The sequence below is a fragment of the Hyaena hyaena genome, unplaced genomic scaffold (assembly GCF_003009895.1).
Source record: "Hyaena hyaena isolate Hyena2069 unplaced genomic scaffold, ASM300989v1 scaffold_28, whole genome shotgun sequence".
Lineage (NCBI taxonomy): Eukaryota > Metazoa > Chordata > Mammalia > Carnivora > Hyaenidae > Hyaena > Hyaena hyaena.
In genome coordinates this window covers 3,080,193-3,097,154 of record NW_024080660.1, presented here as the reverse complement: position 1 = coordinate 3,097,154, position 16,962 = coordinate 3,080,193, and the positions used below count along the sequence as shown (strand labels likewise).

Below are 16,962 nucleotides of genomic sequence, written 5' to 3'. Positions count from 1 at the left end.
GGGACTCGGAGAGCCACTGCTTCTAAGCCCCTTTGCTGTGGGTGGCACCTCCCTCAGAGTCCCCTCAGGTTTCCTGTGCACATTCCATCTGCCTTGAAGCCACTAGCCCTGCCCAGCCGTGGGCCAACGGAGAGAGTGCAGTGCTTCTGGGCAATTTCTTTAAATGGGCATTTCCTTCCAAAAGAACCGTTCCCCAGAGAGTTCCTCGACATCTGCAATCATGGAGAGTCCACACAGAGGCTTGGGAAGAGCTTTAAATTCTAAAGCAGAGAAAAATGAAAATCCTACCAGAAACAGAAGAAGATGGGGAAGGATGGAGACAGGGATCTAGGAAGCTTCTGCTTTTGGTCTCGGTATTGGGGTTTCATAGAACAGATGGCCAGGGGTTATTTATAACTTGCAACAGGCAGAGCTGAGATCCGTGAAATGCCAGGGGCTTGGCTGACAATGGATGGGGCCAGGGTAGGGACTGAAACCTCCCCAAGGACTCCTAGAATGCTAATTGTGTGTGTGTGTGTGTGTGTGTGTGTGTGTACGTACATGTGTGTATATGTGTGTGCGCATGCGTGTGCGTGTGCGTGCGTGTGTGTGTGTGTGTGTCTGTGTGTGTGGCGGGGGGGATGGGGATACATCACGGAAAGGTTATGGAATCCAAGCCCCATCCTATCGGCTAGGTGGAAAATCCCCCAGAGAACCACTGCTTTCAGGAATAATAACAGTCCCACTAGTTATAATAAATAGTAACTAACACATTATTAGCTGACTGAGTGCCAGGTATTAAGCCAAATGTATTATTATACCCATTTTCCAAATGAGAAAGCTGAGGCTTGGTGAGGATACGTAACAGACATAAGGCCTCTGCCTGGCTCCCTGCCTTGTATGGGAAGGAGGAAAGGTCAAGGGTCTAGATGTCTTCCACTAGACACTGTCACATCAGCCCTTGGTCACCTCAAGAGGCAAGATCACAAGGGGTAGAAATCTGGACCAGGAATTTTGATGTGGTTAGAAGGGGACAGTGACCTGTCAGAGCCAGAAAAGGTACACACAGAGGCTCTGGACAATGTGTGTGTACGTGTGTGTGTACGTGTGTGTGCGTGTGCATGCATGTGTGTGTGTATACATCTAGGTGATCACTCAGCTGAAGGCAATGTGATTATACATAGAAGACATTACATGTATATTAAATGAATATTTCCTGGCTCTCAAAGACAAGGCAGGCAGGCTGCTGAAGTCCAATATGGCTTACTCCACTTTGCCATCTGTCCCCTTAAGCAAGTCACTTCCTTCTCTCAACTTCTCAGTTTCTCCTCTTTAAAATGAGACAGTTGGTCTAAGATTCTTCCCAGCTCCGATCATCTATGCATCTATGACTTCACTGGAGTTAGCAAGTGTGGCGGAGGGAGAGGGTTGAGATTGTCAGAGGGCAGAAGTCAAGCTCTTGGCTACCAACCTCTCCAGCCAAGAACCAAGCCATGACGAGGACAGCCAGCAAGAGCAAAGCAAAAGAAGACAAGTCAGAAGGCTTGTCTCTGTTGGCTCCATGTGGCAGGGAACAAGGCCACGATCATGCCAACACCCACTCCCAGGGCTATAGGCACTCGTGCCAGGCATGCCTGCCAACGAGTGGATGGAATGTTCCTAAATTCACGACTCTGGGAGTGAGGCTGTCTGTCTCAAAATAAGCAAACCCCCAGGTGGCTTGATACAGCTCACCATTCTTGCAACAGCCCTTTTTTTTAGGTGTCAGCCTCCAGTTTCAATTCGTTTACAATTCTATTCCCCTCTGAATGACATCTTGACTCATCCCAGTGGGTACCACCAGCATCCAAAGGAACAGGAATTCACCCCAGGGCATAGAGCAGGATATGGAGGCTATGACATTCAGGTCAGCTCAGAGAAAGAAAAATGGCCTGAACTCTCATTCTGTTCCACATAAGGGACTTGCTTTGACGACATGGGCTCCATTGTTCAGCCCAGCTAATTAGTAAGTATGTAACGAACATCTACATGTGTACTCGCTGAATACCTTCTATATACCCACTGTAAGGAAGAGTTGCTCACCAAGGTTTTCCGAGACTTGAGTCTGAGGTAGTAGACCTTAATGGAGGAGACCATCCACCAACTTTGGAGTTGGCCAGGGTAGGTTCTAATCCTGCCTCCACCTTCTGTTAGTACTATGAACAAAATTTTTAACCATTCTTAACAAATTTCAGACTCCTGATCTGAAAACTGAGGTAATACCTACTTCATAGCACTTTCATAGGGACCAAATAGTTCATGTGTATAAAGCATTTATCACAATGCTCAGTAAACAGGAAAGTCCTAAATGATGATGTGGTTGTTGATGACCTAGTAAGGATACTTTGAGGATACCGTTGTCCCCTTGAGTCAATTCTACTTTGGACCCAGGGTACTTCCCCTGACCAGCCGACACCTACCAGGTGGCACTAGATGGAGAATTCAGCTGCCGCTCGATTCAGGAATCCAAGAAAACGCTGCTCCTCGCCCCTAGACCAGGAAGTGTGAGAGCCTAACTAGCCAACAAAGGAAACAGTATCTTTTGAAAATCTGGTTACAGCCAGGAAATATGAGGAAGAGGCAACTGGAGACTTGGGGAGCCAGACACAGAGTTGGGAAAGCAGCCTTACTGAAAGACAGGAGTGGGGAGTCCAGTCCGGTTGGGGAAGGGCAGGTACCTGAGTTCCTATCCCACTCTGCCCCTCTGACCCACCTCCCAAGGCTTCAACTTCCCCATCTATAAATGCAGAAAAGCAAACTATAGGCTGAGGGGAGCCGTGGTTAGAAATGTGAAGGCAGGGCTATGTCTCCACTGTGGAGGAGACAAGATGGAGTGAGGACACGGAGCATGTGAGTTAGTGAATGTCTGGCTATAGGAATTCCATCAATGGTCTGAGGATGCAAGGCTCAGCACTTGAGGAATGACAACAGCCTGCTGAGGAACAGTCCCTGGGCCAACCCCACCCCTACCACTAGGAGATCATCTGCTTTCAGATGCAGAAAAGCAAATGGGACCTGGCTTGGGCTGGCCCAAGCCCCCACGGAAAGGGGAATGCAGACAGGCAATATGGCCCAGGGAAAACACTCCAGGCACTAGGGCCAGAGGGCAGAACGCAGTGTTCCCACAGCCCGCTATTCAGGGAATGCAGCAGATGGATCTGCCCCAACTCCAGTGAAACATTTGGGTCCTTGTCTCACACCGACTCACTGGAGAGGAGCAGAGGATCGTGAGGAGGGCCTGGTGATAGACAAACAAAAGAGAAGAAGGTAGGGAAGGGCAGGGAAGCCAAGCCAGGAAGCTAAACACAAATTTCCTAAGACCCTTCCAGAGGTTCTGAGCAGGTGGTAACAAAATGCCAAAGCTGGAAGGGACCTTCCAGAATGCTGAATCCAATCCCTTTGTTTTACAGATCAGGAAACTGAGGCCCCCAGAGAAGTCAGCATAGCACAGTGAAAAGAAACTGGAGAGAGACATGAACTAGTCATTTAAAGACTGTGTAATTTGATTCAGGTTCCTTAACTTCACTGAGCCTCAGGTTTCCCCATTGTCAAACAAGAATTCTGTCACTACTCCATATACTTGTGAGAAATGAGGGAGGTAATGTACATAGACCATTTAGCACTGTGGCCAGCACACGGTAGAGACTCAGTAAATGTTAGCTTCCATTTCTCAAGGTCACATAGAAGTTCACAGCAGAATTAGGACTAGAATACAAATGTTCTGACTCTCAACTCAATGAGTTACACCACATTCCTCATCCCAGCTAAAGGAAAGAGTCAAAGACAAAATATGTCTATAATGTGCCATTAGGGTGGGGTAGGGAGGGGGTGAAGTGATGTTAGAGGCATTTTCTCATGGCCAAAGCATGGGAATGTATTACCAAGGGTTCCATTTTGGGAGCTTATTTAAGTGTGTGCCTGGGGTGGATTAAAGGCTGGGAGTGAACTAAATGTCATCTCAATGACCTGTTCAGCCCGCAGATGCTAGAATTCAACTTACCCAGAGAATGGCTGGTTGTACCCCTCCCTAACTCCCTGCCCCCAAAAGAAAGGAAACAAATACCCATTCATTCATTCATTCATTCATTCAGCATTTACTGAGTATATGACATGCCCAGAGAAACAGGTTTTCTAATTAGCATTTTGCAATGAGAAAACAGTTTCCAAGATATTAAATGAATAAAAGGTCACACAATTAGCAAGCAGCAGAGTTGGGACTCAATGCCATCTCTGTCTGCTCTTTGCCCCGCGCCATCCATATCTCCAGTCTTCCGATGGAGAGAAGGGAATAAAGATTGTGCCGAGGGCTGATAGTCTCAGTGATGGACATGGACAGAAGGTCTTGGGACAACTTCTGGCTAGCCCCTTTCTGAGGACAGAAGCAGCCCTTGGAGGCTGCTTTGTGACCTCAATCCTGGAGCTCCTCAGCCCTCTCTAGGGGCCACCCTGGGTAGGAACTGCTGTCTAGGACTCCGCGGCTTCCTCAACAGGGCCCCTCCCTGAAACATCCTCACCACCTGGGAGCTCTCCCGGATCTGCCATATTCACATCCCTGTCCTGAATACCAAGGGGCAGGCAAAGAAGGAAATTCAGAGCCTGAGGACAGACACAGTCCCTGTCTAATGGAGAGATATATTCTGTGTCCTCCGGAAGCCCCCCACTCATTAGGGAAGATTCAGCCCCTCTCTCTGGAGAGCTCCCAAGGACAACAGAACAAAAGAAAAAAACACTACTCTTGCTCCCAGGAAGCTCCCAGTCTGATGGGGGAAACATGGACAGAAGGCAGTTTCAATAATAATAATGGAGCTTAAGTTTATTGAATACACACTAAGTGCCAAGCACTTTATAAATATGAACCCATTTAATCTATACAACAACTCTATGAGGCAGGTCCTGTTTTTATCCTTATTGAAAGAATTAAAAAGTAGAGGCACAGAGAGGTCAAGTCAGTTACATAAGATCACAAAGCTAAAAAGTGACAATGCCAGAATGAAAACCCAGGTAGTCTGGCTCAGGGATCTCTCAAGTTAAAGACCAAGGAAAAGCAAGCCGCTGGGCAGTGCTGGACAGTCTGGGGATACTTTGGTTGCCATGGATTCCAGATGACTGACGATAGTGGATCTGGTCTGAGAAGGCTGCTTGAGGAGCAGAATGTCTCAGGTCTTGCTTGGAACTGAGGACCCAGGGATAAGGTTCTGGAAAGCCCTGGAGCAGAAAGCAGACCTGCTGAGATCTGGATGGGAGAGCCAGGATGCGGGCAGTAGACATAGAACCCCTGGGGGAGGAAGACCAGGAGCACTTATGAAGAGCTTAGATAGAATACCTACAAAAGGCCAGTGAGCCTGCCGTGGAGAGAGCTGTTTGGGACAGAGGAGCCCCAGAGCAGAGCGGAATTTGGGTGGGGAAGAGCACAAGGAAATGTCCAATGTGAAACTTTCCAAGGGAAGGTTCTTGAGCACCAAGCCTGGAGGTGAGACTGGGGATGGGGAATGGAGAGCAGGCAAGCAGCTTGTGAATGGCTCAGCCATGCACTCCCCCACCCCCAGGCCCAACAGGGCTCCCCAGCACAGCTCTCTTTGGTGCACCCATCTCAAATACTCTAACTAGTTGACTGTTGACTAACATACTGATCACGAGTTGGGTTTGGGCACGAGACAGCTCTGCTTCCGGTCCTAGCTTTACAGTTTACCAACTGCCTATCCTCTCTGGGCGCTGAATGCTCGTCTGCAAAACGCTGATGATAGTTATTATCTTACGGGGATGGTTGTGAGGATTAAATGAGTTATAGTCATCTAGCACTTAGCACAGGGCTTAGCAGAAGGGACCCAATAAGTAATGATCCAAGGGTTATTTAAAAGTTTAATTTCCAATTACTTGGGGATTTTCTAGAAGTCTCTGTTATTGGTTTCCAGTTTGATTCCATTGTAGTCAGAGCACATGCTCTTTCTTGAATAAGTATTTTTAAATCTATTGAGACTTTTTTAGTAGCTCAGCATATGATCTGCCCTGGTCAGTGTTCCATGTGCCACTTATTGTAGGGAAAACCCTACAAAGATCAGCTGGCAAACTGAAGAAATGAGTAAAGTCTTCTATTTCCTTATTGATTTTACCTACTTGTTCTGTGAATTACCAAGAGAGGATCTTTGAAATCTCTGACTAAAATCTTGGATGTCTATTTCTCCTTAAGTTTTGTCATTTTTGATTCATCTATTTTGAAGGTCTATTATTAGGTGCGTAGACATTCAAAAATTAACATGTCTTATTGATGAACTGACCCTTTTATCATTATGTAGTATTTCACTTTATCCCCAGTAATATTTCTTGTTCTGAAATCTACTGTTTTCTGATACTGATATAGACACTCCATGTTTCCTTTTTTTCTAAAGTTTTTTTATTTTTAAGTAATTTCTACACCCAACATAAGGCTTGAACTCACAACCCCAAGATCAAGAGTCAAATGTTCCACCAACTGAGCCAGCCAAGCTCCCCTACATTTCCTGTGATTAGTGTTTGCATAGTATGTATGTTTCCATCATTTTACTCTCAACCTATCTGTGTCTTTACATACCAAGTTAATTTCTTGTAGACAGCCTATAGTTGGATATTGCTTTGTATTCAGTCATACTATTTACATTTAATGCGGTTATACAGTTGGGAGTAAATCTACCATCTTATAAATTGTTTTCAATTTGTCCTCTCTGCTGTTTGTTCCTCTGTCTCTTTTCCTGTCTTCTTCTAGATTAACTGAGTATTTTTTAATATTCTAATTTATCTCTAGTATTGGCTTATTAGCTACATTTTACTTTTAGAAGCTCTTCTAGTGTTAGCAATATGCATCCCTAACTTTTCAGTCTACTCTCAAGTAATTTTATGCTACTTTACATATAATGCAGAAACCTTACAACAGTATAATTCTATTTCCCACCTCCTGTTCTCTGTGCTGTTGTTCTCATACATTCTATTTTTATATTATATGCCCTACAACACATTGTTACTATTTTTGCCTTAAATAGGCAACTACCTTTTAAATAAATTTTTAATGGGGGGGGTGTTTACTGGAATCCTTTTTATATTACCCACATAGTTAGCGTTTCTGATGCTCTTCATTCCTTTATGCAGATTCACATTTCCATCTTATATCATTTTCCTTCTGCCTAAAGAACTTCCTTTCACATTTATTATATGACTATCTTCTAGTGATAAACTCTGCTAGCTATTCCCTGTCTGAAAAAGTCTTTACTTCACCTTCATTCTTGAAAGATATTTTTGTTGGGTATAGAAGTCTTGGTTTATAGTTTTTCTTCCAGCACTTTAAAGATGTTGTTCTATTGTCTTCTGCTCTTCACAGTATCTGACAATAAATCGGTACTTTTTTAAACTTGATTCTCCTATATATATATGCCTCTTTTTCTCTGACTGCTTTTAAAATTTTCTCTTCACCACTGGTTTTTGAAAATTTGATTATGATGTGCCTTGGTGTGGTTTTCTTTCTGTTTATTCTTTGGGGGGTTTATTAAATGATTTATAAACTATGAGCTTATAGTTTTCATCAAATTTGGAAAACTTTTTTTTTTTAAGTAGGCTCCACACCTAGCGCAATGCAGGGCTGGAACTCACAACTGTGAGATGAAGATCTGAGCTGACATCAAGAGTTAGGGGCTTAACCACTGAGCCACCCAGGTGCCCCAAATTTGGAAATTTATAGCCATTGTTTCTTCCAACATTTTTCTGCCCCTTTCTGGGACTTCAGTTACATGTATGTTAGTGCACTTGATATCTTCCTACAGGTCAGTGAAACATGCTTCATGTTATTTTCTCTGTGTTTCCTTTTGGATATGTCTATTGCTTTGTATTCAGCTTCAGTGAGCTTTTTTCAGCAGTGTCTAATCTGCTATTGATATGCAATGGACTAAATGTTTGTGTTCCCTCCCAAATTCATATATTAAAGCCCTTGCCCCCAGTGTGATGGTATTTGGAGATGGGGTTTGGGGGAGGCAATTAGGTCATGAGGGTGAGAGCCTGGTCTGATATATTAGTAACCCTTATAAGAAGAAACACAAGAGAGCTTGATCTCTCTCTCTCTCTCTCTCTCTCTCTCTCTCTGTACACATGTACTGAAGAAAGGCCATGTGAGCACACAGAAAGAAGGCAGTCATTTCCAAGCCAAGAAGAGAACTCTCACCAGAACCCAACCATGCTGGTACCCTGATCTCAGACTTCCAGCCTCCAGAACTGTGAGAAAATAAATGTCTGCTGTTTAAGCCATCGGTCTATGGTATTTTGTCATGGCAACAAAAGCAGACTAATATATAATCTTATCCAGTGAAATTCTAATTATTTTTTATATCTTCTAATTCACTCTTCACTATGTTCATGTTTTTCTTTAAATCCTTAAACATATTGAGCATATTTATAATAACTCTTTTAATTGCCCTGCCTGCTAATTCTGTCTTCCCTATCATTCCTGAATCTATTTCAATTGACCAATTTCTGTATGTGGGTCACACTGAAATAAAATCTTCAGAGAGGACAAGAGTAATGGGATCAATAGGACAGGGAGAGTTCCCAAGTCCCCACAGTTAACAGGTGGCAAAACAACTTGCTGTTGGCAGGGAAGACATTATTCATGGCCCCATCTTAAAAGATAGAAAAATGAGGCCTAGGGAAGAGAAGAGACTTGCCTCAAACCACACAGCTTGGGACTTGGCAGAAGAGATCCTATCCCCTATATCCAGCCACTTGAATTTCTATCCCAGAAGGCTCCCTTTCTATCAGTCTAGAGCGTGGGCCACTCTTGCAGAAACCTAGGAAAAACTTGATGTCTGAGTTCCAGAGAGGAGAATGCAGGGAGGGTCTTCCAGCACATTCTGGGAAGGGGTGGCTGTTGGGAGAGGTATTGGGGAGGAGAAGACAGAGCCAGAAGAAAAGCAAAGGCATCTCCACCCAGGCAGCAGCTGCTCCCAAATATGTCACAACTTGTCAAAGAGGCAGAAATAGAAGCTGTCCATGGAGTGGAAGGGGGTGGGGCAGCTTCTGAACCCACAGGGAGGGCAGAAGCTTCTGAGTCTACAGGGAGGGCAGAATGGGGTGGGGTTAGAAAGGAAGGGGGCTAGGTGGCGGGCTAAGTCCAGGGCGAGTATGACAAATACATCCCAAGCAGTTCTAGGTAGGCCGAAACGAGTCCCGAGAACCATCTGGTTGCACTTCAGTGAGACTCAGTATGGGAACCGAAGAGGAGATAGGAAAAGGACAAAATATCCCAAGAAACTTGTCCTCTCTGATCCTACAAGTCCATTCTTTAGGGCCAGGCCCGCTTCAAACAACTCTCCAAACAGTCCTACCCTGACCCTATGAGCACTTCCTCCAGACCCACATGTTGAGTCAGAAAAGGAATGTCACCTCTCAAAGGGCTATTTGAACCATTCATATCAGCATCTTGATTTACAAACAGGGAAAATGAGAACCAGAGAGGAGAAACAACAGCAGCGTGCCCTGGCTCCTTATCCAGGGCTCCTTCTTCTGCTCACCCTTTGTTTCCTCACAGTATTTGTCTTAATCCAGAGATAAGGCCCAGCTCACATAAGAACACAGAATACTCCTAAGAAATCCTCAGCCATATTTCCAAAGGTGCCCAGGTTGCCACACACTCTGCTGAAATCTGGTCTGGTTATTTTTAAACCTAGCTCTGTGCTTTGTGTCCACCAATCACCTCTCCATGACCCCCACTCCCCGGGGACCCATTCCCTTCCGCCTTCCCCCACCCCAAGGCCAGGGATTCTTGATGAATGAGCCTGGCTCTGAGCTCCAGATTCCAGGCAGGGACGGATTTCCCAGTGGTTATCTGATGCTCAGTCCTCAATGGAAACAATGTGTGGCCTTCGGAGGCCTAGGGCCCCCTCTCTCTGCTGCCCCTCACCCCTCAGCTGGGGCTCCCATCTGCCTCTAGACCTCTCCTCTTGTCTCACACCCCCAGGCTTCCTTCGGTCTCTCCAGCCCTCTCTCCTATCTTCTGTTCATCTCTCCACATCTCTCTGGCTCTCCATTCGAAGCCTAAAGTAGCTCAGGTTCCCTTACTGCCTCCTACCTGGAAAGCATGTACTCACTTGAAGCAAGTTCCTCATCTGTCAGGCTCAGGGAGGGAGACGAGGCACCAGGATTCAGCCTTAAGACCTGAAATCAGGCCTCCTTCACACTTCCGATACTAGTGCTCTGTGCCCTCTTGGGCAAGTCACATCCCACCTCTGGGCCTCAGTTTTCCAGTGTGTAGAACGTTAGAAGGCGGACTAGCTAATACTTAGGCTACCTCCCAGTTCTGATATTCTATGATTCTGTGATCAGTTGTCACCCTGCTTGCAAGGATACTGCTCCCCCAAATAATCAAGCTGATTTATATGCCATGTTCATGCATCTAGGTCCTTGAAATGCACACACATACCTGCCACTTAAGCCCCCCTAGTTGCCATCCATAATACCCAGAGACCCAGGCTAAGAAAACAAAAGGTGGGGCCTATATGGAGAAGCCAGACTCTTTCTTCTTGCTCCTCTATGTCCAGGCACTTGAGACTCCAGAATGGGAAACTTGTTTTGATGTTGGCCAAACAACATGGCAGCCCAGGTCAGCCCACCTGCGAGGTCAGCAGGGACCGAAAGAGGCTAGGAGTCAGACAGTAGGGCTGAGGGTGTAGCAGAGGGGGAAGGAAGGACCCACAAGGCAGGTGAAGGGGATTTCTGGGCATTTTGAAACCATGCAAATGAGATCAGCCCAGCAGGCAAATAGACAGAATGGAGTTGAGACAGACAGGGTGGGGACACAAACAGCTTGGCCCTGGAGCCTCCGCCAGGGATAAGGGCTTTCTCTGGAGGGAGCAGGGGACGGCTGGAGGAGGCTACAGTCAGGGCAGGGGGCCCTGAGTGCCCAAGCCAGCAGGGGTGGGGATTAGGGCCCGACGCCCTGCTGTCAGGTTAGAGCTGATGGATCACCGCTGGTGCTGGAGCACAAAGGCTGTTCTGTGCTGGGCACCAATGTGTTCCCATCCATCAGAGGGCAGCCTGCATGGGGTGGATGAGTTTTCAGGGGAGGAAGGCCGAACCCCTAGATGCGGCTGCTCTGCAGCTCAGCTAGGAAAGAGGAACAAGGTGGATAGAGGGCCAACCCCGCATCAGGGCTTTGAGGTGAGAGATACCTGGGCCACCCTATCTTCTCGGTCCTGGGAGGGCATGTTCCCCACAGCAGGGCCCTGATGTGGTTCTCAGGCACTTACTTGGGCAGACATGCACAAGCACATCTACAGACAGGGATTCACTGAAACCCGGACACACAAGATCACTCTTCCCCTGCAGCCTCACACTCACATTTGGTTAGAAGCAAATGTTACACACACAAAGCCAAACTCCCAGCAATCCCATAGGTGCTGAGGCTATTCATGCTCTCACACAGGTCCCATCCCAGTCCCCGGGACTGACTCAGAGTGGGTTCCTAGGGAACTGGGTTCAGCCGATGAAAAGGAGAATTAATAAATTCTTTCTCTGGATTACAGTATACTACTCCTTTACCACTAACACTTCCTACCTTGGTTAGATAACTTTGTGTACTCATCTTCCTTACCCAGCTGTGACTATGTGCAGGCACAAAGACCACATCTTACTCACAGCAGTGACCCCAACGCCCAGCACAAGATGTGCAATATATGTTTCTTGATTAAAAGTGAGTGAATAAATATACACACACACCTGGGGTGGGGGCCAGGCTTTCCCTCCCCCATTCCTGCTCTTCTGGTCCCCTGGAGGCATTAATGGCCAAGGCAATATCCTGAGAGAGAGAGGCCAGGAGTGGAGGACAGGACAAAGTAAGAAAAGGGACTAACAATTATTGGGTGCTTCCGTGTACCAGGTGCCCCTTCATTAATACAACCATCATTCTCCTATCACACACACACACATACACACCATCCCTTTTCCAGCTGAAACATGCATCCTTTCCTGGTGAAATCCATCCTCCTGCCTAAGTAGGTTGCTTGGACCTGCGGCAACTTTCACCTGGGTTATTGTGATGGTTCTCTGGGTGGTCTCTTTGCCTCAGCTTTCCAGTCCCTCCGCACCCAGCTGGGCCTCCTCCCATCTTTTTTTTTTTTTTTTAATTTTTTTTAAATTATTATTATTTTTTTTTTTGAGAGAGAGAGACAGAGAGACAGAGCATAACCAGGGGAGGGACAGAGAGAGGGAGTCACAGAAGCCAAAGCAGGCTCCAAGCCATCAGCACAGAGCCCAACGTGGGGCTCAAACTCACGAACCATGAGATCATAGCTCAAGCCAAAGTAGGATGCTAACCAACTGAGCCACTCTGGCGCCCCATGGGCCTCCTCCCATCTTTACACACTTGTCCAATGGCCCACTTACCAGACCCCGAGGGCAAGGGCGATACAAAACCTCCAGCCAATGTCCCCTTCCTCTCTTCTCATGTAAATCTCATCTGCTCTCCAAGACCCAGCCCAGTCCCCTCCTCCTCCTCAAGCCTTCCAGAGACCCAGACTTGGTGATTCTGACTTTCTATAAACTCTTGAAACGCTTGGTGGATGAGCCCACTCGTTGGCAATTGATCACAGCCCCTATGTTTACTGCTGAATTAAAATAGCTCTCTCTCATGTTATAATTTAACATTCACGTTTCAGTGTCCATCTTTGCCAACCAGATAGTAAGATCCTGGAAATCAGAACAAGCCCAGCTCTCCCGCTTCCATTTTTAGAGGACGCGAACACACTGTTTAGGGGCAAGGCAGATTGGATCTCAAAAGGACAAAATGACGCAATTTTTTGGTTTCCACAGTAACTTCGACATCCTTCTTTTCCCAAGGCTCATAGGACTGGAGTGTAAACTGAGGCCAGGTTTTTCTTTGCTTGGCAGGATATGTGTTAGAAATAGCAATTCTTCAACCCAGTTGGTCGGGGTCAAAGCAGGGTTTAGAATCCATAACCCCCAGGCTGCCACACTGGTAAGGCCAAGAACCCAGTGAAGACCCCATTGCTTTCCTCAACATGTGTGGGGTTTTTTTATTGTCCAGCTACAATCCCTCTTCATCTCTGTTCCCTACCCCAAACAGACACTGGCACTTTCCTGGCTCCTCACCACAGACGGCGAGCAACAGGAAATCCGGGTCCGTGAAGCTCCGTTCGGATCTCCCCTCCCCTGAGAAACCCTCTGAGTGCCAGCACCAGCACGAAACTTCCTCCTTTTATCGTCCTTGCCACTGGCTGGAACTTATAACATCAATCTCAAATGTCAAGTGGAGGATGCATCAGACTTAGTCCATGGGTTCCCAGAGGAAAAATCGGGACCAAAGAATAAAAGAGGAAGCAGATGGCAGTTCAAGACCCAGAAGACCTCCCTGTGGCCAGAGCTGCACATCAGTGGGATGGATTGCCTCGTGAGGTCATCTGGACAATGGCCACCTGTGAAGGGGAATGAGGCATCACAGGTTGGGTGGACCTAGATAACCACAGGGGTCTACTCATGTTAAGGTCCTCGAGGGCAGAGACCCTGCCTGGGGCGTCCCTGTGACCAACCCCTCAGCCTGAAGACTGAATGTGTTCTCTGCTGGCCTCTCAGGACTGCTCACAGCATTGCAAGCATTGGCCCTCTCAGACCCCAAACTCTGCTGAGAGGTGACCATGGACTGAAAATCTGGGAGATCAGTAGTCCCTCCTCCTCCTGACATTTGAGACCTACATGCTACGTGTAAAACTGATGGCTTAGATAGGAAGGTGTGGTATAACCAAGCTGGGTGGTCAAGGAGAAGGGAGATTCAAAGTGTGCCTGGAAGGTTCTGCGTTCTCTCCCTCACACTCCACCCGCTCAGGAAAAGCTTGGTGTCCCAATGGGGCAGGACACAGAGTTGAAGAGGTGACACAGAAGGACAGATAAATGATCCAGAGGGAGAGAGGGAAGAGACAGAGGCTTTAATAGATCTTGACCTTGCCGCTGAGGAAAAGGTGTAGCCTATTACTTCTAATTCTTGCTCTGCCCCTCACCAGCTGAGTTAAAGGGAAAACCTCTACCGAGCCCTGCCAAAAAGACCAAAAAAAATTCCTCTTGCCTCAATTTCCCCCATCACAGGAGACCTAAGCGACATAAGCTGTCAAGGCTGCTATGGAAACCCAGAAGTTGAAGCCATTTGACCCTCCAGGTTTCAACCCTTCTTACCCCTGGACATTGAGCCCACACCGCCCCCCCCCCCAAATTTGAAGCAGTCTCATGCTTCTGACTGATGGAGCCTGCTTAAGGTGTTGTCAGGAAGCAGAGGGATGGATACTTTGGCTTCTTAAGGCCCCTTCCAGCCTGAACCCTGCCCTTCCTTGTTCCCTCCCCTCAATCCCCGCCCCCCCTACTTCTTTGGGACTAGCAAGGAGAGAGCAGGCAGGCTGCCCGGCTAGGAGTAATTGAAAGGAGCAGATGAGAAGAGAATGTGTGTCCTCCCCCACCTCCCCTGCCCCACAGGGGCTGCTGAGAAATGAAAACTAATCAAATTACACCGACGGCCTCCCTCCCCATGCACAGGAGCCGGCCCAGGCCGGGGCAGGCGGGCTGGGTGGGGTGGGGGCTGGGGGGAGAGGGAAGGGGAATCACATCTAATCCACTGTAAACGTCTTGATGTGCAGCAACAGCTTAGGGGGGGCTCAGGTTTCTGCGGCATTGGCTATATTTATCTCTGGTCCCATGCCAGCAGGGAGGGTTTAAATGGCACCCAGCAGTTGGCGTGAGGGGCTGCAGGAGCCTGGGGGCCAGTGGCAGGAACAAGTCTTTTCCGACCCCATGGAGCTATATGAGACATCCCCCTACTTCTACCAGGAACCCCACTTCTATGACGGGGAGAACTACCTGCCCGTCCACCTCCAGGCCTTCGAGCCGCCGGGCTACGAGCGGACTGAGCTCAGCCTGAGCCCTGAGGCCCGAGGGCCCCTCGAAGACAAGGGGCTGGGGACCCCTGAGCACTGCCTGGGCCAGTGCCTGCCATGGGCGTGCAAGGTGTGTAAGAGGAAGTCGGTGTCCGTGGACCGGCGGCGTGCGGCCACACTGAGGGAGAAGCGCAGGCTCAAGAAGGTGAATGAGGCCTTTGAGGCTCTGAAGAGGAGCACCCTGCTCAACCCCAACCAGCGGCTGCCCAAGGTGGAGATCCTGCGCAGCGCCATCCAGTACATTGAGCGCCTGCAGGCCCTGCTCAGCTCCCTCAACCAGGAAGAACGTGACCTCCGGTACCGGGGCGGGGGCGGGCCCCAGCCAGGGGTAAGTGGCCGGCGTCGCACCCAGCTGCCCCAGGGGGAGGGGGCACAGGAGGCACCTGGACGGCTTCGGGCCCCCAGTGCGGGGTTCAGTCGGAGGGCTGGAGCAGGTGGGGTCTTGGGGGCTGCAAGAGCCCCTCCTTCCTCAGAGCTGGGCGGTCGAGTTGACCTCCTGTGTCCCTCTGTCCTTTCAGGCCAAGCTAAAGACCACAGGGAGAAGCAGATGTGGAGGGGGATGGCAGAGAACCGAAGGAGGGATCCAAGAGCAAGTCCAGAGTCAGCCTGGGTGGGAGTGAGGATTAATCCCAGTGCCTAGGGATGGGGTCTAAAAGGCAAGGCCAGGTGCCGCTTCACCCCACCACCCCATCCTGAGTGTGGCTGAGCAGAGAGAATACCTACCCAGTGTCTCAAGAACCCCAGTGGGACCTGCACCTGCTTCCTTCACCCTTATCATAGGGCCAGGAAAGCCAGGGATCCCTTGAAGCCAGGTGTTCTGTAAGAACAGAATCACCACCCAGAATGGAGGACAGGAAAGGCCCGGGAGGAAGGGTCCAGTCACCAGGCAGGGGAGGAACAAAGTTGCTGACGTGAAGATCTTGAGGCTGGGGGTGCCCTGGGCTGGAGGGCAGTGGCCTGTGGCCCACCCTCAAGCCCCACAACGGGAGCTTTTGCCCATTGGAAGTGGACAGACAGACACCATCAAAAATGGCCATGCTTTGACCTTGGGCCTTCACCCTGTCTTGCAGGTGCCCAGTGAATGCAGCTCCCACAGCGCCTCCTGCAGTCCAGAGTGGGGCACCACCCTGGAGTTTGGTCCCAACACCGGGGGTAAGTGAGCCCCGGACCCTCATAACCTTGGCTCGACCCCATCAGACTGTCTCTAGGCCCAATTGACTCCTTTTACCTTACTTCTTGCTCCAGTCCTCTGCCTTTGGCTTCTCCAGGGAACTGCTGCTCCCGGAGCCCCAAATGGTGGGCTGCGAGGCCCTGTGCCTCCCTGAGACCTTGACCAGCTAAGGAGCGGTCTAGGCCTCCTGCAGCTCCCTGGCCTATGCCTGGTGCCTGACCTTCTCCATGGAGAGGGGAATGTCCCTGCCCCAGGGGTCCCTGGGAATTGCTGAGTCAGTGCTGCAAAACCTGGCCAGCAAAGGACAGTCCCAGTCTCCCAGGATACGCCGCCCTGGCTCCACCTCAGAGTAGCTGCTTTCAAATGCTAACCCCACTAGGGGAGCTCAGAGAGAAGGTGCACGTGTTCAGTGTTCATACACGCATACATGCACATGCGCGTCCACACACACACACACACGCACGGCACTAGGAGAGGCATGGGCTAGGAGGTAGGATTCTTGAGTTTGGCTTACTCATCTGTCCTGGGAAACCTGTGCCACCCCCACAGACTGCATTCCCTGTGCTGGGTCTTGAAACTCCCTTCTTCACCCAGGTGACATCCCCCCACCTTCTCCTTCCAGATCACCTGCTCACAGCTGACCCCACGGACGCCCACAACCTGCACTCTCTCACCTCCATTGTGGACAGCATCACAGTGGAAGATGTCTCTGTGGCCTTCCCAGATGAAACCATGGCTAACTGAGATTGTCTGCCAGGCCAGGTGTCCATGAGAGCCCTCTTGCTGGCCATAGATGCCACCGCCTCTGCTGGGGGGGGGGGGGGG

At 49.0% G+C, this 16,962-nt stretch overlaps 1 protein-coding gene across 1 annotated transcript; it reads left to right on the top strand.

Moving 5' to 3' along the window:
* Positions 1-14,748: 14,748 nt before the first annotated feature.
* On the top strand, positions 14,749-16,881 carry MYOG (myogenin). Its single transcript, XM_039227595.1, has 3 exons — positions 14,749-15,294; positions 16,037-16,118; positions 16,760-16,881. The coding sequence occupies exons 1-3, from the start codon at positions 14,749-14,751 to the stop codon at positions 16,879-16,881; spliced, it is 750 nt and encodes a 249-aa protein (XP_039083526.1).
* The last annotated feature ends 81 nt before the right edge of the window (positions 16,882-16,962 follow it).